Source organism: Phyllobates terribilis, unplaced genomic scaffold (genome assembly GCF_046119375.1).
Source record: "Phyllobates terribilis strain yellow unplaced genomic scaffold, ASM4611937v1 Scaffold_1__5_contigs__length_1240528914, whole genome shotgun sequence".
Lineage (NCBI taxonomy): Eukaryota > Metazoa > Chordata > Amphibia > Anura > Dendrobatidae > Phyllobates > Phyllobates terribilis.
The window spans coordinates 321,394,681-321,419,590 of record NW_027362761.1 but is presented as its reverse complement, the minus strand read 5'-3'; the positions used below and the strand labels follow the sequence as shown (position 1 = coordinate 321,419,590).

At 42.2% G+C, this 24,910-nt stretch overlaps 1 protein-coding gene across 3 annotated transcripts in view; it reads left to right on the top strand.

Moving 5' to 3' along the window:
- The first annotated feature begins 341 nt into the window (after window positions 1-341).
- The window catches only part of CHFR (checkpoint with forkhead and ring finger domains), a 40,813-nt gene continuing 16,244 nt past the window's right edge, over window positions 342-24,910 (top strand). For 2 of the 3 annotated variants that reach the window (XR_012318442.1, XM_073675891.1), the window contains exons 1-14: window positions 342-466; window positions 4,063-4,195; window positions 8,853-8,952; window positions 9,722-9,831; window positions 10,347-10,406; window positions 13,085-13,249; window positions 14,456-14,614; window positions 18,930-19,071; window positions 20,197-20,351; window positions 20,447-20,609; window positions 21,202-21,341; window positions 22,221-22,340; window positions 22,601-22,684; window positions 23,609-23,679. Coding sequence is in view for 1 of the 3 variants with exons in the window: in XM_073675891.1 (XP_073531992.1) it covers window positions 4,075-4,195; window positions 8,853-8,952; window positions 9,722-9,831; window positions 10,347-10,406; window positions 13,085-13,249; window positions 14,456-14,614; window positions 18,930-19,071; window positions 20,197-20,351; window positions 20,447-20,609; window positions 21,202-21,341; window positions 22,221-22,340; window positions 22,601-22,684; window positions 23,609-23,679 (1,590 nt within the window). In the remaining 2 variants the exon portion in view is untranslated. Of the gene's footprint in view, window positions 573-4,062; window positions 4,196-8,852; window positions 8,953-9,721; window positions 9,832-10,346; window positions 10,407-13,084; window positions 13,250-14,455; window positions 14,615-18,929; window positions 19,072-20,196; window positions 20,352-20,446; window positions 20,610-21,201; window positions 21,342-22,220; window positions 22,341-22,600; window positions 22,685-23,608; window positions 23,680-24,910 lie in introns of all 3 variants that reach the window. The other variant, XR_012318443.1, reaches the window with a different exon arrangement.

Genomic DNA, 24,910 nt, shown 5'->3' with positions numbered 1-24,910 from the left:
CGGAGCATCATGTAGGTGTAGCAGAAAGGACAGAACAGTGTACTGGAGGCCTTGAGCCAGGACTCGCTGTATGAGGCCCCACACATAACTACTCCCCAAGGGCCCCAAGACCGGGCCCAGCCACAGCAAATCACTGAGGAAAGTGAAAGAGTCGCTGATAACAAATCAGATGACAGCTTTCGTTTTGCCTGTATGAGCCGTGCGCGCTCATTGGCTGTCTCTGTAGCTGCACCTGCCACTGTATTCTGCCCTCAGGTCCTGTAGGAATCAGAGTTTTGCCCAAATTAAGAATGGCTGCTGTGGTGCCACATGGCCGCGCCTCTGCCGGAGTTCAGAAAGGGGGGGGGGGTTTCCATAGGAGACGCCACGTTCCCCGCAGGCTCCGCCCTCTGATCAGCTGACGCTGCCTGGTTTGTGTTGTGACAGGGAGGCGGCCGCGGATGAGACGGCGGAGACAGGAGAGCCGGTAATGCTCCCGGGGGCTGGGTGTGTGCGGGTACGGCCAGCTGGGGGGCACTGCTAGGCACAGGCCGACAAGCTGCTCACCAGTCAGCACTGGCAGAGAAAGAAAGGTAGGCACTGGCAGGCCTGGCTCTGCAGCCACCCACCCCACCCCGGCCCGGTGCCCAGCACTCAGCATGCCCCCTGTAACTGCACATGGCTCCCTGGCAGGCGGGCACGGGAGTGGCAGATGGGTGACATCTCACCTAACAGGATGTTCTTACCCACTGAGCCAGACATGCCTTCCCTGCCCTGGACTCGCTGTGTGCAGACTGCATGAGTGGCCAGGAAACTTCACCCCCTTCTCAGCTGAGAAAAGTAGGAAAAAGCAAGAAATGCGCTGGAGATGGCGGCTCCTCGGCCTCACCCATCATCTGACATGTCCGCGACTTTCCGGAGTTTACATGGTGCCTTCATGATGACATTTCTTGCTTTATCTCTGCTGGAATCCACGACCACTGTTCCTATTGTGTACTGTATATTAATATGTCTGTATGTATGTCAGGGACGGACATATCATTGGTGCCACCTGGGCAGCCGTACTGGGGCCCAAGAGGTAAGGGGACCACTAAAGTAGGTGGAATTGTGCATTATGATGATCTATTGGACTGCCAAGGGCCCATATACTGTTCTTGCACAGGGGCCTCTTCTGTCTATGTCGCCCCTGATATATATACAGTACAGACCAAAAGTTTGGACACACCTTCTCATTTAAAGATTTTTCTGTATTTTCATGACTGAAAAGTGTACATTCACACTGAAGGAATCAAAACTATGAATTAACACATGTGGAATTATATACTTAACAAAAAAGTGTGAAACAACTGAAAATATGTCTTATATTCTAGGCTCTTCAAAGTAGCCACCTTTTGCTTTGATGACTGCTTTGCACACTCTTGGCATTCTCTTGATGAGCTTCAAGAGGTAGTCACCGGAAATGGTTTTCACTTCACAGGTGTGCCCTGTCAGGTTTAATAAGTGGGCTTTCTTGCCTTATAAATGGGGTTGGGACCATGAGTTGTGTTGTGCAGAAGTCTGGTGGATACACAGCTGATAGTCCTACTGATTAGACTGTTAGCTGCTTTTTTCTTGCCATAATACAAATTCTAAGTAAAGAAAAACGATTGGCCATCATTACTTTAAGAAATGAAGTTCAGTCAGTGCGAAAAATTGGGCAAACTTTGAAAGTGTCCCCAAGTGCAGTTGCAAAAACCATCAAGTTCTACAAGAAACTGGCTCACATGAGGACCGCCCCAGGAAAGGAAGACCAAGAGTCACCTCTGCTTCTGAGGATAAGTTTGTCCGAGTCACCAGACTCAGAAATCGCAGGTTAACAGCAGCTCAGATTAGAGACCAGGTCAATGCCACACAGAGTTCTAGCAGCAGACACATCTCTTCAACAACTGTTAAGAGGAGACTTTGTGCAGCAGGCCTTCATGGTAAAATAGCTGCTAGGAAACCACTGCTAAGGACAGGCAACAAGCAGAAGAGACTTGTTTGGGCTAAAGAACACAAGGAATGGACATTAGACCAGTGGAAATCTGTGCTTTGGTCTGATGAGTCCAAATTTGAGATCTTTGTTTCCAATCACCGTGTCTTTGTACGACGCAGAAAAGGTGAACGGATGGACTCTACATGCCTGGTTCCCACCGTGAAGCATGGAGGAGGAGGTGTGATGGTGTGGGGGTGCTTATCTGGTGACACTGTTGGGGATTTATTCAAAATTGAAGGCATACTGAACCAGCATGGCTACCACAGCATCTTGCAGCGGCATGCTATTCCATCCGGTTTGCGTTTAGTTGGACCATCATTTATTTTTCAACAGGACAATGACCCCAAACACACCTCCAGGCTGTGAAAGGGCTATTTGACCAAGAAGGAGAGTGATGGGGTGCTACGCCAGATGACCTGTCCTCCACAGTCACCAGACCTGAACCCAATCGAGATGGTTTGGGGTGAGCTGGACCGCAGAGTGAAGGCAAAAAGGCCAACAAGTGCTAAGCATCTCTGGAAACTCCTTCAAGATTGTTGGAAGACCATTTCCGGTGACTACCTCTTGAAGCTCATCAAGAGAATGCCAAGAGTGTGCAAAGCAGTCATCAAAGCAAAAGGTGGCTACTTTGAAGAACCTAGAATATAAGACATATTTTCAGTTGTTTCACACTTTTTTGTTAAGTATATAATTCCACATGTGTTAATTCATAGTTTTGATGCCTTCCGTGTGAATGTACAATTTTCATAGTTTAGAAAATACAGAAAAATCTTTAAATGAGAAGATGCGTCCAAACTTTTGGTCTGTACTGTACTGCACCTGCTTACACACACGGGGGGCCGTGTCGCACCTGCTTACACACACCTGCGGACCCGCACAGACGCTATCTCTCTTTTGATAACTGCGCACTTTTGCAGTAAAGCTGAGGGTCTGCGGGTATTATGTAATGGAGCGGACACGTAGCAGCCATCTGTTACATTGGAGCAGTCTCTGGATCGTCACCCCACAACATAATGTTCTTGTAAGTGACTAATAACGGACTACCTGTGACTATTTTGATTTGCCATATTGGGTTTGTTCGGTTGTCAGATGTAACCTATGAGTGGTTTATTTGGCTAATTAACGACCCGTTTTGATTCTCTCTACTGTGTGACAGTCTTTGTATTTCTGTAACTGTCAACCAGGAATGGTTACATGCCCGGCTAATGGCTCTGTTTCCCTTTCACTATTCTGAACCCTGCCACCCTCCCCAATCAATGGAGGGTACATTACCCACTTTTTCAGTCCCTCTCTGTTATCTGTACCTGTCTTTGTTCCCAGGCTTTTTCTGCAATAAGTAAACTTTTATTTTTTGCAGTTCCCCCACACATAATGAAGTCTTCACAACAAACCCCCGCACCTCCCACAGCAGACAGAAATTCCATGGCACCTCATCACCCAATCACCAAGCCGCACTCACAGACAGCTGCCTCCAACCCCCACTCCCCGGCTCAGGCTGTCCAACCTCCCAGAATAATACGGCAGGCAATAATATATTTCTATATCTGCTGTGTAATGTATCCCTTATGTCACCAGGAATTCACCATGGACAGTCTCTGCCGTCGGTCTATTGGCTTACTGTGTTGCTTTTCCATATTTCATCCCCATGGCGGCATCCTTTGTCTGAGTGGGATTGTGCATTCATTTGCTGATGACATACAGAACAGATCTAGTTACAACACTGCTTTTCCCCGTCTAGAAGCAAATTGCCAATTCGGGCTACAACTTTCAGCCATGTTTCTCACGTCTTGTTTGTATTTGATTAGGATCATTTTTGCGATCATAAGTTATATCTATTGTTATACTGGGCTTGTATACATTTAGCACATGGTGAAAGGGTTAAGGCCGTTCCGCCCATCTCCATCCAGTTCCTTGGATGTTAGCTTGTGCTATACTAGCTTGTTCTCCAGTCTGAGCTGCTGCTACTGTTGTGTCTGGTTGGCGGGGAGGGGACCTCTCCTGTCTCTCTGATGCATAAGTTTGGTTCTCCCTGCCCCCAACTCATTGTGGTTTTCTACCGATTGTTTCAGATGTGAATTGAGATGGAAGGCTTAGGGGAGAAGAAGCCCTGGGGGAAGCTGAGCCGATTGGCAGGAGCGGAGGCAGAGGCTGCCGCTGAGCTTTTTCTCTGCAAAAAGGAATGGACGATTGGAAGGAAGAAAGGTAATTCTCTGCATAGCTGTATTGTTCTGGCATGTTAAGAATGAAAGTGCCATAACAGCTGGCACAGTTGCTTCTGCAGTGTACGTCTTCTAGTAGTTGTGAGCGCTCCTGACTTCCTTCCAGAATGACCTCTTATCACTCCATCGAGAGGCTGCTTCATGGACCGCTCCATCCACTATAAGCATCTGTACCTGCCACCCCCACTTCAGAGCTGACCTCTAACTAGTGCTCAGTGGCTGCTCATTTAAAGTTATGTAATGGCCAGTCTACACGGAGTGCCTTTATTAATAAATATATATTATAATATATATTACTTTTTAATACAAGTCCTGCTAGACATACCAAAAGAGAGGCTAGTGTTTACTTTTGTACAGATCTGTCCCATCATCATCCATTTATAGTATTTATTTTACTCACTTATATAATGTCACTAATTTCCACAGCTACATTAAAGCAGTTTAGAAATAAAACCTGCATTTTTTTTATCCTATTGAAAGGTATACACGTCTGTCACATTCACAGATTTCATTATAAAACTATTATTGTAATTCTTTACATATGTTTCTGGAGTTTGCAATGGTTTCCAGTGAGGGATGCGGTCTATAAAAGTTATCACATACATGGTACCACATACAGTACAGACCAAAAGTTTGGACACACCTTCTCATTTAAAGATTTTTCCTTCTTTTCATGACTATGAAAATTGTACATTCACACTGAAGGCATCAAAACTATGAATTAACACATGTGGAATTATATACTTAACAAAAAAGTGTGAAACAACTGAAAATATGTCTTATATTCTAGGTTCTTCAAAGTAGCCACCTTTTGCTTTGATGACTTCTTTGCACACTCTTGGCATTCTCTTGATGAGCTTCAAGAGGTAGTCACCGGAAATGGTCTTCCAACAATCTTGAAGGAGTTCCCAAAGATGCTTAGCACTTGTTGGCCCTTTTGCCTTCACTCTGCGGTCCAGCTCACCCCAAACCATCTCGATTGGGTTCAGGTCTGGTGACTGTGGAGGCCAGGTCATCTGGCGTAGCACCCCATCACTCTCCTTCTTGGTCAAATAGCCCTTACACAGCCTGGAGGTGTGTTTGGGGTCATTGTCCTGTTGAAAAATAAATGATGGTCCAACTAAACGCAAACCGGATGGAATAGCATGCCGCTGCAAGATGCTGTGGTAGCCATGCTGGTTCAGTATGCCTTCAATTTGAATAAATCCCCAACAGTGTCACCAGAAAAGCACCCCCACACCATCACACCTCCTCCTCCATGCTTCACGGTGGGAACCGGGCATGTAGAGTCCATCCGTTCACCTTTTCTGCGTCGCACAAAGACACGGTGGTTGGAACCAAAGATCTCAACTTTGGACACATCAGACCAAAGCACAGATTTTCACTGGTCTAATGTCCATTCCTTGTGTTCTTTAGCCCAAACAAGTCTCTTCTGCTTGTTGCCTGTCCTTAGCATTGGTTTCCTATCAGCTATTTTACCATGAAGGCCTGCTGCACAAAGTCTCCTCTTAACAGTTGTTGTAGAGATGTGTCTGCTGCTAGAACTCTATGTGGCATTGACCTGGTCTCTTATCTGAGCTGCTGTTAACCTGCGATTTCTGAGGCTGGTGACTCGGATAAACTTATTCTCAGAAGCAGAGGTGACTCTTGATCTTCCTTTCCTGGGGTGGTCCTCATGTGAGCCAGTTTCTTTGTAGCGATTGATGGTTTTTGCAACTGCACTTGGGGACACTTTCAAAGTTTGCCCAATTTTTCGGACTGACTGAACTTCATTTCTTAAAGTAATGATGGCCACTCGTTTTTCTTTACTTAGCTGCTTTTTTCTTGCCATAATACGAATTCTAACAGTCTATTCTGTAGGACTATCAGCTGTGTATCCACATGACTTCTGCACAACACAACTGATGGTCCCAACCCCATTTATAAGGCAAGAAATCCCACTTATTAAACCTGACAGGGCACACCTGTGAAGTGAAAACCATTTCCGGTGACTATCTCTTGAAGCTCATCAAGAGAATGCCAAGAGTGTGCAAAGCAGTCATCAAAGCAAAAGGTGGCTACTTTGAAGAACCTAGAATATAAGACATATTTTCAGTTGTTTCACACTTTTTTGTAAAGTATATAATTCCACATGTGTTAATTCATAGTTTTGATTCCTTCAGTGTGAATGTACAATTTTCATAGTCATGAAAATACAGAAATTTCTTTAAATGAGAAGGTGTGTCCAAACTTTTGGTCTGTACTGTATGACTGCAATTTGTAGAGCTGTCTGAAAAAGAAGAATGCATATGTTAAGGGTATGTTCACACTGAAGATTTTTTTTCTGGAGTTTTTGGAGTAGAAACTCTCCATAAACCAGGTGCCGGTCAAAAACCATATGTTTTGATTTTAAAGTTCAGGTATGTGCACATGGTGCCTTTTCAGGTGGGTTCCACCCAGAATCCACTTGAAAAACCACAGCAAAAGCGCCTCATAAAACGAACAATATGCACAGCAATGTCAAAACGACATTGCTGTGCACATGTTCCATCCTATGTCACTTCTTTCAATCACTCTAGGGTTTTGAATCCTAAATTGGTTAAAGAAAGCTCATTCTTTGGGAGGCTTCATAGTGGAAGCTACCCTCATTGTATACTTAACATTACAGGGCAGAAATCTCTAAGTGAACCCTGTCCATGCCTCCTCAGGAAAACGACCGCTGGCGTTTTCCTGAAGAAGCTTCACCTGGAAAAACTTGGCAGCTGTGCCAGCGTCTAAGTGCCCTTGGAGAGTTTCTTCTCAAGAAACTCAGTGTGAACATTCCCTAAGGATATGTGCATACGACGTCTTTTTCATTCTGCCTAAAAAAGCGTTGCAAAGCCACTCCAAAAAATTAACATAATGCACAGTAAAAACGACATTGCTGTCTTTTGTCACCTCCTTTAACTGCTTCAGGTTTCAGAAACTAAGAAGCAGTTCAAAAAAGTAACATGTTCACTCTTCTTACAAGCGAAGCCATCCGCTCTTTACAGTTGAATGCATGGGAAAATAAATTACGGCAAAGCCACTTCAGGAATAAGACCGCAAGCTTTATCCTAAGGCTATGTGCCCACGATGCAGAAATGCTCCGGATTTTTCCTGAGCGTTCCTGCATCTCCCTGGCAGAAAAAAACGCATGCGGATTTTACATTCGTTTTTTCATCCAGGGACAAGCGTTTGTCACTCATTTTGCATATGCGATTTCGCATGCGAGTTGTCAAGTGCTTTCCAAGCGATTTTAGCATCACTTGGAAAAGTGCTTGACAACTTGATCACACTATATAAATCTATGCATCCAGCATGGATTTTATATAGTGTGACCAAGTTAGTTAAAAAAAGAATAAAAATGGTAAAAAAAAACAAGCAAAAACATTATACTCGCCTTCCGATGGCCCCCAGTCTCCTTATCCGATGCGTCCGGTCTCCCCGGTGGTGTAAAATGACCTTCCATGATGTCATTTAGTCATGTGACAGGTCACGCGACCGCCGACGTCAGCGACCTCGTGACCCGTCACATGACTAAATGACGTCATGGAAGGTCCTTTTAGACCATCTCGAGCCGCAGGGGAGCCAGGACGCATCACTAAGGAGACCGGGGGCCATCAGAAGGTGAGTATAAGTTTTTTGTTTTTTTTTTTTTTTTTTTTTTTAAATTCATTTTTTTTACAGGTACTATGGTACCCGGATCTGGAGGAGACTCTCCTCTTCTCCAGACCCAGGTACCATCCGCACATTGAATTGCTTAATATCCGCATGTGTACATGTAGTCATGCGGATATTAAGCGATTCAATGCAAGTCGATGGCGGCAAAAACGCCGCGTTTACCCAAAATAATTGGTAGTGCTGTGGATTTTTCCACAATGATAATCCACAGCGGAAATTTCCGCAGCATGTGCACAGCACATGCAGATTATCATTGGGGAGCATGGCCGACCTTCTACCAAGCGTTTTTTAAGCGTTTCTGCGGCGGAATTGCCGCTGCAGAAACGCTTTAAAAACACCTAGTGGGCACACAGCCTAAAGCAGCTTCATCTAGAAAATCTTGGCAACTCCACCATCAAATTAAGACATTGTGTGCACATGCATTAATGGTTGGTTAAATGCATCCAAACAAGGCCCCCACAAGCGTTCTATATTGTAACTTCAGATATGTAATTCATGTCACAAAATTTTAAAATTATACATTTTCATCAAATTTAATGCCATAATTTGTCCTTTGTAAGAAAGAAAGTAAGCAATCAATGGAAAATGTAGGAGACATCCTGTTTTCTCAGCAATATTCTTTGTCATCTGACACACAAAAGTTGAAATTTGTCTAATATATTTGCAGCCTGAAGGCAACATGCAGGGAGTGTTCTTAGGCCACGGCCCCACTATCAGTATTTGGTCAGTATTTTTCCTCAGGAGTGGGGGCCAAAACCAGGAGAGGAACAATCAGAGAAAAGGTAGAATAGAAACAAGTCACCAATTCTGCATTTATCACCCACTACTCCTGGTTTTGGCTCCCACTCCTGAGAAAAAATACTGACCGAATACTGATAGTGGGGCTGTGGCCTTAGACACAGGTCTTGCTGTAAGATTCAAAGAAGACTGATTTTTATTTATTCATTTTGTCTTCACAGGTTGTGACCTTTCATTTCCTGGTAACAAATTGGTGTCTGGAGAACACTGCAAAATAACAGTGGATGAGGTTTCTGGAGTTGTTTCCTTAGAGGACACCAGGTAATTTGGAAAGAATTATTGAGGGGCTTGTACCAAATTTGGCTAGCGGATAACTTTCTGATCCCCCTCTGATCTTGAGAACTGGGACTCTGAAAAGCCCTATGTGAATGGAGTGATGGTCGATCATGTGCATCTCCATTCCATTCATTCTTAATGGCATGCCAAGGGCTAGACGAACACTGCGCTCTATCTCTGGGAGTCAGCAAATTTCACAACAAATTTTGGGTCCACTTTCTCCTGTTACCCTTGTAAAATTGAAAACCATTGGGGCTAAAGTAAAATTTTTGTGGAAAAAAGGAAAAATGTTAATTTTTTCCTTCCACATTGCTTTAATTCCTGTGAAGCACCTGAAGGGTTAATAAACGTATTCAATGTAGTTTTGAGCACGTTGAGGAGTGCAGTTTTAGAATGTTGTCATTTTGGGGTATTTTCTGTCATAAAGGCCCCTCAAAGTCACTTCAAATGTGATGTGGTTCCTTAAAAACCACAGTTTTTTTTTTTTTAAAGGTGCAGTTATACTTTAACTGGGTTTTCTTTGTACTATAGATGGTCATAAATATTAATTATTTACAATTTAATAGTGTCTGTGCAAATGCAGGACTGACAGTAAAAAGATTGTATGTGTTGGATAACCTTACCAATATGCTGCATGGGAAAACTGTAGTTTAGCACATTTTAAGTGTTTTATTATTTAGTGATTTAGCTAAACCTTTTTCCTTATAGTTGTAAATGTTATGTTTGATGTTGCATATGACAATGTTTTTTACAGCACAAATGGCACTGTGATTAACCAGCAGAAGGTGGTAAAGAAGCAGTCCTACACCTTAAATAACGGCGATGTAATCTATGTTGTTTATAGGAAGAATGAGCCAGAACAAAGTAAGTTGCGACTCTAGTGTGTATGTGCTTTTTTTTCAGAAGAGTGTGGGTCCTGGAGGGGCTGGGAATTGCACTTACAGGGAATCTGTCATCAGTTTTTTGCTACCCTGTCTGAGAACAGCATAATGTAGGGGCAGAGACCTTGATTCCTTGCATGTGTCACTTAATGGGCTACATGTAATATTTATAAAATCATTGCTTTATCTGCTACAGATCTATCAGTGTTCTGAATGCTGAGCTCTGTATAACTCCATCCACATCACTGTGCATAGGCAGAAAGATGACAATCAGTGCTGGGGGTGGGATTATACTTTTCCCATGAATATGGAGAGCAACATAGCCGCATATCAAAACTACAGCAAGCTGCCCAGTAAGTGACACATCGCTGGAATCAGGAACGCTATCTCTACAATGTGCTGCTCTCAGATTAGGTGATAAAAACCTATTGACAGATTCCCTTTAACACTATAATAAATTTACCATTCTGTAAAATGATTTTTGCTTCTGTTTTGTAGATGTTGCTTTTCTGTACAAATCATTGAATTCAGCACAAGACAATATGCAAGAGCCCGCAGGTGGGTGTGTTAATGCTTTTACTTGCCATTTAGACTCTCTTTTTAAATCTGTTCTTTTTCTTTAGAAAAGCCTAAATGATGCATTAAATGGTTGAGATCAAACATCTCTTGCAAAATGGTTTTGCGCACACATCATGGTTCCTGTAAAATATTAAGTTGTACCCCAAGGACAGGATAAAGTAGTGACAGACACTGATTTCACAAGCTTCTCCTTTATGTTTTAAAGTACAGCAGAATTAGAAAAGTGACATCATAATCTCTGCAGTGCATGGCCAGCCGTGCAATCAGTGTCCTATGTTCAAAGTATTCTTTCTAGCACTGCCCTCGAGCTACTGGTTGACAGATTTTACCATGTGATACAATGTATTAGTTGTGATTTCTCCAAAATGTTTGCACGTTAGCACATAAGTGACAGATCACTGAAATCTGCAAGCCTACTAGCGTAATAACAGGTTTCCCCTTAAAACTGTGTCCAGCCATTTGACGTTTTTTACCAAACGTATAGAACGGTATAACATAAGAAACAGGCGTCATTAATTTATCAGTGAGTTTTCTCTTATGAAACAAAAAGACCGATTTTTATCTGTTTTGTTTGTGTCCATTTTTACCATCCGTAATCTTATCGTTTGAAAAAAAAAAAAAAGATTTGCAAAGCTTTTTACCCATCGCAATGTTAAAAATGCACCGCACACGGCGGACAATATGTGCGGTCTGTGATTTCACAAATTCATAGGCTTCTATGGGTGATTTTTGTCTGTGACTCCAATCTAAAATGGACAGGTCTCTATGATTTCTTTTGGGTTCCTGGTCCTCAAAAAAATGTCCTATCCATGAAAACTACAGATGAACCACATATGCTAAAAATTTATGTCTAAATGAGACCAAATACTAACTTTATTAGGGTTGTCCACTACTTAGACAACTCCTTCTCACTCCCCATGTTTGCCTCCATTAAAATAACACTTCTACTCGCCTCCAGTGCCAGCGTAGTTCAGCGGTGTCAGCACTCGTGTTCCCACAGCACACGTGAAGTTGTTGCGTCACATGAGCCCTGCACCAAATCAGCGCTGGTGTTGCTGTCCCTGCCTTCGGATGTTTTAGTAATCAAGAGGAAGTCAGGGCTGCGGCTGCTCTCTCCCTTCCTCTCGATTACTTATATGTGTGGAGGCAGTGACGCCGGTGCTGATTGGGCACAGGGCTCATGTGGCTTAACAACCTCATGTGAGCCCTGGGAACACGAGTGCCGACACTGCTGGAACGGCGCTGGCACTGGAGGGGAGTATAGGTGTTTTTATTTTAACATAGGCAAACATGGGGAAAGAGAAGGGGTTGTCCAAGTAGTGGATAACCCCTTTCATTACCCACCGCTCCAGTCTTCATTTCACTGGGCTCCCACCGCTCTGTATGCTTGATGTTTCAACACTGGCATGGGCCACAGAGGTGGTGTCAGTCAGTGATTTTGTTCCATTAGTTAGTTGTTCACATGTCATCGCGGGAGGACCCAGTAATCAGCGGCATTGGAGCAATGTGGGTTTGGTAAGGCAAGTATAACTTAGTCTGTTATATTATACCATTCTAAGCTTTGGTAAGTTATGACACTCGCTGGTTTTCTTGTGATCCCCTCTCAGCACATCAACCTAAAGTGTCCAGTGCTTGAAGTCACCCATGCTCAGTAATTCACTCTCGTTGCCACATCAATTTTTACGAGGGTCAGTCAATAAGTAATGCCTCCTATTTTTTTTCTCCTTTTAATTGGCAAGAAATTCAAATGCAATTACATAGGTTGAAAACCACAACATTAACGATTAATTTGTCACTTTTCAATATAATCTCCATCCATTTCCACAGTCTTGGTCCACCGTTTAACAAGGGCATGTATTCCAGCATGGTAAAAAGCATTCTTGGGACCCACCGTGCACAAACTTTTCTGTATCCCAGTTGTCCAATAATTTTCATCACACTGCCTTTACTGAGGCTTATAATGCCACACAATTCATCTGCAGTCACCTGGCGGTCACCACGAATGATGTCATCGACTCGCTGAATGTTGCTTGGAGTCACTGCGGTTACTGGCCTGCCACGCCGCATTTTGTCAGCCAACGGTGATGACCCTTCAGCTGTGTTACAGTGACGAACCCATCATCTAACAGTACTTACATCCACTGTTGCATCACCGTACACATTTTTCAGTCTCTCATGAATTCGAATGGGCGTTTCACCTTCTGCATGCAAGAATTCAATCACAGAACGTTGTCTAATACGAACATCGATGTCAGCCATTTTGCAAACGGATACAGTCCTGCCACCTGTTGGTGCAGGAAGTTCCAATTGCTGTGGATTGGAGAAGAAGGTTTGAGGAATTGTGCCAAATTCGAATATTTAACATAACTACCTCATTTAAGGAGAAAAAAAAAATAGGAGGCATTACTCTTTGACTGACCCTCGTATGTGGACAACGACTTGGCATGCATTTTTTATGATGATTTTAGTTGTAAACATTTTAAGTAACCTTATATTTAATCTTGGGAAAACCCATTCAGGATTTTGGTGTGAAATAAAGTTTTGCTTTTCAATGAAGGCAAAAACAAATGTGCTGTCAATATCATTTCCATGATGATCCAGTATCAATTGTGTGAATTTTTCCAGTCCAGCATCTAAGTTATTACTGATTTTTACAGATACCTCAGGTGAAGCAGATGTGACTCAGCCATTGTCTCCCTTCCAAGACACTTTGCTGACGTCAGAGGAACCTCAGCCCTCCACCTCTACATCTAACCTCTACACACCCACTACCTCCTGCCAAGAGCCACTTTTTGCCATGCAGATGCAGCCATCCACAGGAGGTTTGTGAACTCTTGATAGATAAAAAAAAAAAAAAAAAAGCATGCAAGTGAAAGCTATTTGTTTCCCACCTTATTTAATCTTTGCAGTTCAGTTTGAACCTTACATATACCTCAACATTTAAATTGCAGCACCAAGAAGGAAAAACACTGAATCAATAGACATGTTAATGATTTCCAAATGATGAAAAACTGGAAACAAAATTTTCAAAACTTCTCAATTTATTCAGTATGCGCTCCACATGCTGAAATAAACACAATTACTTGCCTTGGCATGGTATCAATGAGGTTATTAATGGTAGTCTAATAAATATTCGCCCATGCTGAATGTAATTAGACATGTAAATCATCAAGATCTGCTGCTGGCAGCTCCCATTGCATTTGCCAACCAAAGATGTCCCAGATGTGCTTAATGTGAGACAAGTGTTGAGACACTGCAGGCTTCTCACAGTACCATGCATGAGCAACATGCAGCCTGGCATTGTCATGTTGAAAACTGGCTCCTGGGTCTCTTTGGAGAAATGACCCTACCACTTATGCCACCACCGAATCAATGTAAAGCCGAGTTGTTAGTGCACCTGAAATGGAGATTTGAGGGGTCTGCCTACTTTACTTTATACCACGCAATAATCTCGGGAGTTGGACCAAAGTGTCACAGGAGCTGTTTTTCAAAAGAACATCACCAGGCCCCATGTTGCTCGTGCTACTTTGGGCAGCCTACATGGGCAAAATGCGCTACCATGGCCTGCAGTGTCTCTGGACTTGCCTTCCATCGAGCACATTTCGGACATCATTGGTTGGCAGCTTAAAAGGGAGCTGCCAGCAGTGGATGATTTATGTAACCAAGTGGATTCATGTGGCAGAACATTCCTCAGACAACCAGTAATACACTCATTGATGGCATGCCAAGACCTTTAAGTGCATGTATTTCTGCACATGGTACTTATTTTCAATACTAAATAAATGTTAATAAAATGTTTTGAAAATTGTTTCCATTCCTTCATCATTTACATATGATTAACACATCTATTGATCCTGCCATTTTCATATTTCCATGACTTTGCCTTCTTACAGTTTCAGTGTTGAGTGTATGCTCACCACTGGTTGGTGACTGAAAAACTTACTACTCGGACACAAAAGGATGAATCCTAATATTATGTGTGTGTGTGTATACTGTTCTACAGTCTGAGCTCTTTTTGTTTGTTATAGATGCTGCTTCTACAGCAGCTAAACCACAAGAGAACAAGACAACTAAGGTGAGCTGTGAAGGTCACAGTTTCACAGATGTGACAAGTGACCAAGATCAGACCACTACTAAGTCTGATGATGAGCAAAATCATCCTCCTCCCAAGAAGAAGCTGAAAGTTGGTGAGTCGTGTTTTTTTATTTGTTTTTTTTTTGTTTTTTTTAGTACCTTTTGGCTGATTTCTTCAAAGAACACATTTTGTAATACAACCTGCTAAAAGAAGGCAGAGAAGTATCAAGGTGACAAAAAGGCTTTTGTAGTCGTCTTATCAGCCCATGCTATCATCCCTACTATCAAGAGCTTAAACTTGATGAGGAAGCAGTTTTGGGTGGCACCGCCACTTGTTCTGAAACAAACTTGGTGTTTTGAACAGACTGTAGCACTGAGTACAGAGAATTCCTGTCTGTGCATTGAGTGGAATGTAGCCTGTCCGCCAAGAACAGCCCTGGATGCAGGAGGTGCCAGCAGCAGTGAGCGCTAAATGGTGACTTCATGGAGAAGCATGGCCAGTGATCATCTGCAAGTCGTGAGTGACTGGTGATGTGTACAGGGAGGGAGCAAAGTTATCAACTAGTGAGTTTGGCCAGAGGAGATGGTGCTGGACTTTCCAGACTGCTAGATTCCATTTTAATAAAGGAATACAGTATGACTCTTTGCTCGCCTACATTACACTGAGCCATGTTGCCAGTTTTGGCACCTTTAACATTATTGATTGCAGTAGTGTCTCGGGCTAGTACAGACTAGGTGAAGTGGGGTTAGTGGCTGACTGTGCAGTGATTTATCCATTTTGAGCATGTATAGGAGTCACAGGATGATGCTTTGTAGGTGGAGTGAGCTGAGGGACACACAAAGGTCCTGCCATGAATCCAGTGCACACTGGATCCAGGGAAATGTAGTCTAGAGCAGGGGTCGGGAACCTTGGCTGAGAGCAATGAACGCCACATATTTTAAAATGTAATTCCGTGAGAGCCATAAAATATGTTTAAAACTAAAAAATAAGTTACAGTACTGTGTATATAAGGGGTAACTGGCGTCCCCCTAATTGACTGGTTACCAGAAATGTAGGTGGTATGAAGTAAGAGCGTTAACCTGTATTTAGGCGCTCTCTGACTGATGTGGCTGCTGATTCCCGCCAGAGGAGTTTAAAATGGCGCCGCCGCTTCTGATCCGTACCACAGTAACCGGTCACCCAGGATATAAGGCGCTTGCTCTACTGACAGCTAGAGCGGCGTTCAGTTGCTGCTACGCTGGGGTGAGGGGAACGATGGCGGACAGCGCAGGAACTCCCTATACCTGCTGGTGAGCTTGCCTCTTAATGATTCTGCTTCCGTTCGTGAGGGACAGGCACTGCCACTTCTACTCCGGTCGTGTCCACAGAGTAATGTCAGTGGCAGTTAGATGAGCGGTCACTCATCTGGGGTCTTTTAAAATGGTTTATGGAAGTCAGGGAGGGTTTAGGTGAGCAGTTTTCTTCTCTCCTCGGAGGTGATTTACTATACATCCTGCGCCATGTAGGTCCAGGCTCCCATGAGAATATTTTATATTTTAAGCGTTATTATTTTTTTATTAAAGATTTGTCTGCAAGCCAGATGCAGCCATCAAAGGAGCCACATCTGGCTCGCGAGCCATAGATTCCCGACTCCTGGTCTAGAGGCACATAGAGAGAGCTGTTAGGAAGATCAGAAAGTAACAGACCAGAAGGATGGTTGAAGGGGAGCTAAACAAAAGGAATTTTGGTTATTTTTATTCATTTATTTTTTGTACCCAGAAAACCTCTAAGTGTAAGGGGTGAAATCTATGGCAGATCTGCACCACATCCTTGGCAATATATTCATGCATTACCTTTTGACTTTGCCAAAGCTACAGTTAGGTCCATATATATTTGGACAGAGACAACCTTTTTCTAATTTTGGTTCTAGACATTACCACAATGAATTTTAAACAAAACAATTCAGATGCAGTTGAAGTTCAGTCTTTCAGCTTTCATTTGAGGGTATCCACATTAAAATTGGATGAAGGGTTTAGGAGTTTCAGCTCCTTAACATGTGCCACCATGTTTTTAAAGGGACCAAAAGTAATTGGACAATTGACTCCAAGGCTATTTCATGGACAGGTGTGGGCAATCCCTTCGTTATGTCATTCTCATTTAAGCAGATAAAAGGCCTGGAGTTGATTTGAGGTGTGTGGTGCTTGCATTTGGAAGGTTTTGCTGTGAAGTAAATATGCGGTCAAAGGAGCTCTCCATGCAGGTGAAACAAGCCATCCTTAAGCTGCAAAAACAGAAAAAAAACATCCGAGAAATTGCTACAATATTAGGAGTGGCAAAATCTACAGTTTGGTACATACTGAGAAAGAAAGAAAGCACTGGTGAACTCATCAATGCAAAAAGACCTGGGCGCCCACGGAAGACAACAGTGGTGGATGATCGCAAAATAATCTCCATGGTGAAGAGAAACCCCTTCACAACAGCCAACCAAGTGAACAACACTCTCCAGGAGGTAGGCGTATCAATATCCAAATCTACCATAAAGAGAAGACTGCATGAAAGTAAATACAGAGGGTTCACTGCACGGTGCAAGCCACTCATAAGCATCAAGAAGAAAAAGGCTAGACTGGACTTTGCTAAAAAACATCTAAAAAAAACCAGCACAGTTCTGGAAGAACATTCTTTGGACAGATGAAACCAAGATCAACCGCTACCAGAATGATGGAAAGAGAAAAGTATGGCGAAGGCATGGTACAGTTCATGATCCAAAGTATACCACATCATCTGTAAAACACGGCGGAGGCAGTGTGATGGCTTGGGCATGCATGGCTGCCAGTGGCACTGGGTCACTAGTGTTTATTGATGATGTGGCACAGGACAGAAGCAGCCGAATGAATTCTGATGTACTCAGAGCCATACTGTGTGCTCAGATCCAGCCAAATGCAGCCTAACTGATTGGTCGTCGTTTCATACTACAGATGGACAATGACCCAAAACATAAAGCCAAAGCAACCCAGGAGTTTATTAAAGCAAAGAAGTGGAATATTCTTGAATGGCCAAGTCAGTCACCTGATCTCAACCCAATTGAGCATGCATTTCACTTGTTAAAGACTAAACTTCAGACAGAAAGGCCCACAAACAAACAGCAGCTGAAAACCACCGCAGTGAAGGCCTGGCAGAGCATCAAAAAGGAGGAAACTCAGCGTCTGGTGATGTCCATGAGTTCAAGACTTCAGGCAGTCATTGCCAACAAAGGGTTTTCAACCAAGTACTAGAAATGAACATTTTATTTACAATTATTTAATCTGTCCAATTACTTTTGGTCCCTTTAAAAACAGGGTGGCACATGTTAAGGAGCTGAAACTCCTAAACCCTTCTTCCAATTTTAATGTGGATACCCTCAAATGAAAGCTGAAAGTCTGAACTTCAACTGCATCTGAATTGTTTTGTTTAAAATTCATTGTGGTAATGTCTAGAACCAAAATTAGAAAAATGTTGTCTGTCCAAATATATATGGACCTAACTGTATATCATATTTGGAAATCTGCAGCAGAAATATCTGCTATATTTACTGGACTTTGTAGTGTCTCTTGTGAGGTATCCACATCACATATCTGCAACAAATTACCTATGTCTGAAATGAGTTTAGAATTTTTCTTTAATGTTTTATTAAACATTTTTCAAGTAATTACAACCATGGGGAGTTTAGAATTATTGCTTCAATTCTGTATGTTACACAGGTGTTGCTGTGGTGTGGTTATTCCAAAATATATACCTTTTGTATTGAGAAGGATGGCTGTGGCAAAACGGCAACATAATATGTATATTAAGCAGCAAAATCCTCACTGATATATTTGCTCTTTGTATATGAGATTTGAAAATCCAGTGTATTAGCAATGTACTATAATTTGTTGCAGTTTTCTGAGCAGGAGCTGCACTAAAATCTGCAGAAAATGTGTTTTGTCTGATAGTGGACTTTTATGGACTATTCTCTCCACTTGCATTTTATTCTTGTCCAGTAAACTGACCTTTTGTTTATCAATGCACATGGTAATAAGGGCAATAAAGAAATTGTTATTAATGCTAATCTGTGTTGCATTCGTCTCAAGGATGCACATCAGCCTCTGCCCCTTTGCCCAAATCTAGTTTACATATCTAGGGCACATGGAGGAAAGTCTAGGAAATAAATTAGACTGAAGAATGGAGATCAAGTCTGGAGAAACACCCTGTGCTGCAGAATAAATAATCTGTAACTCCTTCTCATTGCAAAAGTCTCAAGGGAGGGTGGCTCATTTTGTAACCATGAGCGAAATGAGATCCTACAATGCATCTGAGGGTGCTCTAGCACTTGTGCAATGCATTATATATTTTTAACCCACCACTTGCCTGCGTGTCATTGAGCATAACTATACGATTTACTCATATGCAGTCTGTTCTGTCTTTTACTTTAGAAATTGACTCTTCAAGCTCTGCACTTTCCAGTGACTCAAAAGGCACTTCTGAAGACACTAGATCAGCTAGCGTGAAGCCAGACAAAATGGAAGAGACCCTGACCTGCATTATTTGCCAGGAATTGCTGCACGATTGTGTTAGGTATATTAACTCATGTTCAGTTTGCCTTAGCTTTTTTTAAACCCGTCATTTGCCCGTAAGAAGTTATCAGTTTCTGGTATCTTGTCCAGTGTACCCACAAAAATTGAAACGGGATGCGGCTGTAATACAAACCTGGGCTTCTGCCACGACTACCAGGATCAAAAATTCTGGTCTCCAGCAGTTTAACCCACTAGATTGCATAATTAATAGCCACTGCTGCATAATTAATAGCCACTGCAGCATTGAAGTCCTTAGACGGAAACACCCTCTGTCAATCAGTTCATAGATTCTCTGCCATGCAGTGTGTTACTGTGGCAGCCGGGGCATCCTTGAGATAGGTCACCAATAACAGACCTGGCACCCCCACCAATCGGCTGCACCTGGTGCCGGCAGCGGCCGGGTTTGATCAGTTGTGGAGCTGCACAGCGCAGCTCCTTCAACTATATAGTGCCGACAGTGCGGTACTGCTAATACACTTTTATTTATTCAAATAGGGGCAGATGTTCGGTACCTGGCCACAGTCACTATATAGTTGACAGAGCTGTGTTGTACCGCTCCGCAACTGATCACTTCTGGCCGGCGACTGCATAGGGAACAGCTGATCATTGGGGGCGCTGGGTGTCACACCACCCACTGATCTCATATTGATTACCTATCCTATTAGGCCATCAAGATAAAGTACTGGACAGCTCCTTTTGATAAAGATGCCCAGGTCTGCTATTGCATCTGCCTATTAGGCCATGGCTAAATTGCATCAAACTTTTTCCAATGTAATTGGTCATCCTGCAAAGTCTCCTTTTAAGCAGCACTGCTAGTATGCTTGAAGTTGCATTTTAAATATCACCTACTATGCACAATAGTTGATGCAAATGTCTGTATTATGCTCATATTCTAGAAGTCCACAACCGGCAGGTATGAAATATTGAAACATGTAAATGTGCCTTAATGCGTTTGTACAGTTGCTCATTCTATATTGAGTAATTTTATTTGGATCAAATTGTTGCTTATGTGAAGAAATTTTATATAGATGCAGTAATTTCTTCTCAAGTAAAAGGTTTTGATAGTGTTTTTATCAATTGTTTGTATTAAGCAGTTACTCTGTGTAATGGCGTCTTGCTTTTATAGTTTGCAGCCATGTATGCACACTTTCTGTGCTGCCTGTTACTCCGGCTGGATGGAGCGCTCATCCCTTTGTCCTACCTGCAGATGTCCTGTAGAACGCATTTGTAAAAACCACATTCTTAACAATCTTGTGGAAGCGTATCTGATCCAGCACCCAGGCAAGTTACTTTCCATAAGTGATGTCCTTTAATATTATCAGGTCGATTCAAATGCGCACACTTCGATCTGATAAATCTTTCCCTGCTAAATCCAGAAAAGTGTCGAAGTGAAGAAGACAGACGTAGTATGGATGCTCGAAATAAAATCACACAAGATATGCTGCAGCCCAAGGTGCGTCGATCATTTTCTGATGAAGAAGGAAGTTCTGAGGATCTGCTTGAGCTATCTGATGTTGACAGTGAATCTTCAGACATTAGGTTTGTCATGATGTTACTATTATATTTATTGTAGAACTGTCTTCTTTGTTACACTTGTTTTGTTTCATTTTTCTTTTTCTCTGATCATGCTTCTCTCCTAAAAACCTTAAAGCACCACTCCAGCATTTTATTTTTCAGCGTTGGAGTGGTGCAACTAATCTAAGGTCCCTGCCCCTAGTTTTATACTTATCCACTGCCGACTTCACCTTTTATTGGCGCCGCTCCGGTCCCTCGGCACCAACTTGTGACTGCAACTTCTGATTGACTGGAAGTCAGAAGTAACGGTCACAGATGCCAGAATGAGGCTCTCATAGACTTGCATTGAAAAGTGACCTCCGGCTCGCTCCAGCAAGCACTGTAGCAATCCGCAGGTCACATCCTGCTGAAGACTGACCAAAGCGCTGCTGGTAGAAGGTCAACATGGCGATGGGTAAGTATAAGACTAGTGTCAGGATAAAAACAAAAACTGCTGGAGTGATGCCTTAACAAAAATAACATTGATGGAGATTGCAATGCCATATTTTATTATTAGTAATTGTATTTTTTCTAGCTATACTTTTAAGTTTTCTATGTAATTCTTATTCACCCTCAGTCAGCCCTATACAGTGTGTCGGCAATGCCCAGGGTATGGTAGACCCAATATGCAGCCAAATCCTTATCCACTTCCAATTGAGACTGAAGCAATGCGGACATTAGGTGATGCCCCTTCTACCTCTGCCAACTTTCCTGCAGGTTTGTATACAAATTCCTACATTGACTTCTCTTTGCAATCTATTTGAGGAGTAACAACCCCAAAAAAGGAAGCAAATACAGCTAAAAAAAATAATAGTAAACTTTATTAGTAAATTAATGATATAAACAGTTAAAAAAGCGGGAGAAGTATGACAGAGACCCCACCAATCCAGGGAAGAGAGAAGAGTATAAGTAAACATGCACAATCTTCGTAAAATTTGCAATGAAATTTGTATTTGAATCCTATATATTTGGAGTCTTGCAAATTTTACGAAGATTGTGCATGTTTACTTATACTATTCTCTCTTCCCTGGATTGGTGGGGTCTCTGTCATACTTCTCCTGCTTTTTTAACTGTTTATATCATATTAATTTACTAATACAGCTCAATAAATAATAGTAAACGTTATCTGCTGCCTACTTTTTTGGGGTTGTCATATTATATTGGAAGTGGTAATTGACTTTGCCAGCTCCTTTTTAGTATTGATCTATTTGAGGAGTGGTTGTGTATATGGAAATAATAATAAATCATTACATGGATAACAGAAGCAGAAGAAAACTGTTGCCTACAGTGTTTGTCAGCCTTTGTTTTTTTGGTTCCCTGAAGTGGTCTTGCGTAGAACAGCTGTTTTTCTCCTAATCTCTTTGATTTTTTTTCTGCTTTGACTGGGGGGCTTTGCAAGACCTTATTATACTGGTCTCCAATTATAGACATAAGAGTGCTGAAGGGCTCGTGTTGCAGCAGTTGCCTAAGAGCCAAAGATGGGTCTCATTTGATAGACAAGTCTATGGCTGATCTCCTGGTACATACACAGAACAACGGACAATGTTGTCTTTTATTATCACCATATATCATGTAGAATGTTGTTTCTCTTGGCAGTTGCCCAGGAATACGTATGTTCTTCCCAGGGAAGTCATGTGATCTGTACGTGCTGCTTTCAGCCAATGCCAGACAGAAGGAGCGAGCGAGAGCAGAACGCACACGTGGCACCTCAGCAATGTAAGTAGTGTACCAAGTTTTGAGATTTTTTTTTTTTTTCTTTTACTGGTTTGCTTTGACTTACTAATAGCCGATTCTACAATTGCTCTAGACAATTTTTTTTATAGTCTACCTGAAAAAAAATATCACATTGTCTTGGCAACAGCACAAAGCGCTTTGCAAATTAAAAGGCCAAATTGCTTTTGTAGCCCGTGACAAGTTTACTTCCTCCAGGTTTTTTCAGGTGTGTGCATATCCTTGACCCTATTTTGCTTTCACAGGCACTGTATGTTTGCAGTCTTTCTGTCACATGTATTGGGGATGCACCAGAATGGGCTGCTTAGGCTGTCTTGCTCCATTTTGTGGTAAGATGCTTACGCCTGTGCCAGATTGCCATTTATCTTGTCATTTAGTGCTCCATCTAGCAGTTCCATAACCATAGAATATAACTGAATGTCATGAGAACTCGTAATATACATCATATATCAAGTATTTGAAAGAGGAGGTCAGGTTAAATTATATTAATGACCTATCTTTAGGATAGGTCAGCATTATCTGACTGTTGGGGGTGTGTCACCTGACACCCCCACTGATCAACTGTTACAAGATTCAGTGGCAGCTGGATGTAAACACATGGTGTGGAGTTGCAGTGTGCAGCTCCATTCAATGTCTAGTGGTTGGCTACTGCAGATCAACTCCTATTTTCTTGAAAGAAAACTGTTATGCAGTACTCGGCAGCAACCACTACACATTGAATGGAAGCTTCACAGTAACATCTCTGTTCAATGTGTTTACATCTGGCTTCCTCTAGAGTCCGTACCAGTTAATCAGAATCAGTGGAGATGCCAGGTATCTCTCCCCCACCAATCTGATATTAATGGCTTAACCTCTTGATAGGTTAGGTCATCAGTGTATTCTGACCAGACATTTTAAGTGAAATCAATGAATGGATTACTCTAATCCAGTCAAGCTTTATTGATTTTCTAGCAAGAAAACATTAAGAGTAGTTCTGGATCTAATGACACTTTTTCTATTTGTATTGCTCCATAGTCATTTCAGCATTCTTAACTGGTTTCCTTTGCACATAAGCTGAGTGTGCTTTCCCCAGGAACCAAATAATGCAGAGTATATGTGCAGAAAAAAGAGAAGTACGTGTATCACATAGAAGGATTATAAATTCTCTCTTCGGTATTATTCCCAAAATGATGTATTTGTATTAAATACGTAAGCACTTGGTTCATGTTTTTTTAGCCAAATTAAAACAGTTGCTTTTTTCTTTTTTTTTTCAGAGTTAAATCTTGGAGAAAAATGTTTGGACTCTGTCCTGAACAATAACAACTATGAGTCCGACATTCTAAAGGTAAGAACTAACTACTGATGCACAAGGTCACAAGACTCTACGTACAGTACACGTGCTGTTATACAGGGCTCAGACTAGTAAAGCAAAAAATCGATACATGCCCACAACCCTCACATCTACTGTTACAATGTCAGTACCTGCTGATTTACTGCTCCTGGTTTAGTCTTTTTGTTGGAAAAGATTCAGTATAACTTGGTTTGTTCATTGAAATTCCTGGTATTTGTATGCATACGAGTCCAATGGGTGGCCCTACTCGTTTCTGCATGCACAGTCATACAGGGAAGACACTGAATCACTGAGTAGGACCGCCCACTGGACTCATACATACAAACACCAGGGATTTCAATGAGTAAAATGCATGTTTTGCTGAAACATTTGCAACAAATATATACATCAATCTGAGAAGCTCTTCCTGTTTTATAAAATTCTGTATGCATATGAAACCATTTTCAACATCATATTGTCCCTTTTGAGTGAAACAAAAATAGACCAGATTTGATTTTTTTTTTAAGTCTGTTTTTCTCTGGGATGAGTTTTAGGCCAGGTGCACACCACCGTATTTTCCATCCAAGTGTGATCCAACAAAACATCAGATCACGCTCGGACCAATGTTATGCACCTGTCTGATTTTTCCTTTTTTTTTTTTTCTTCGGACCAAGTCAGTTCGACAAAAAATTGCAGCATGTCCGAGTTTGATCCGATATTTGGATCCCACTTGGCCATGCAAGTCAATGAGTGTGTGGAAATCATTGCACTACACTCAGATGACATCTGAGTGCAGTCCGAATTCTGCGTACTGACACAATTGAGAACTTTTGTTCACCACCTTCTCCACAGTGCTCCATTTCTCTAATTTGACAGAATTGGATCACCCTAAGCTGACACTCTGATCGACCTCTGATTAGAGTGTAATTTGCGTAATCGGCCCAATTCTTTCTGATGAGAGAATCGATTGCCGTGTGCACCTGACCTTAGACCTTAGTAATGACATGATGATTAGTCTAACTAAGGCCGTGTGCCCACGATGCGTTTTTAAGCGTTTCCGTAGCGGAATTGCCGCTTAAAAAACGCTTGGTAGAAGGTCTGCCATGTTCCCCAATGATAATCTGCATGTGCTGTGCAAATTTCCGCTGCGGATTATCATTATGGAAAAAAAACGCAGCACTACCAATTATTTTGCGGAAGCGCTGCTTCTTCGCCGACGTTGACTTGCATTGGAACGCATAATATC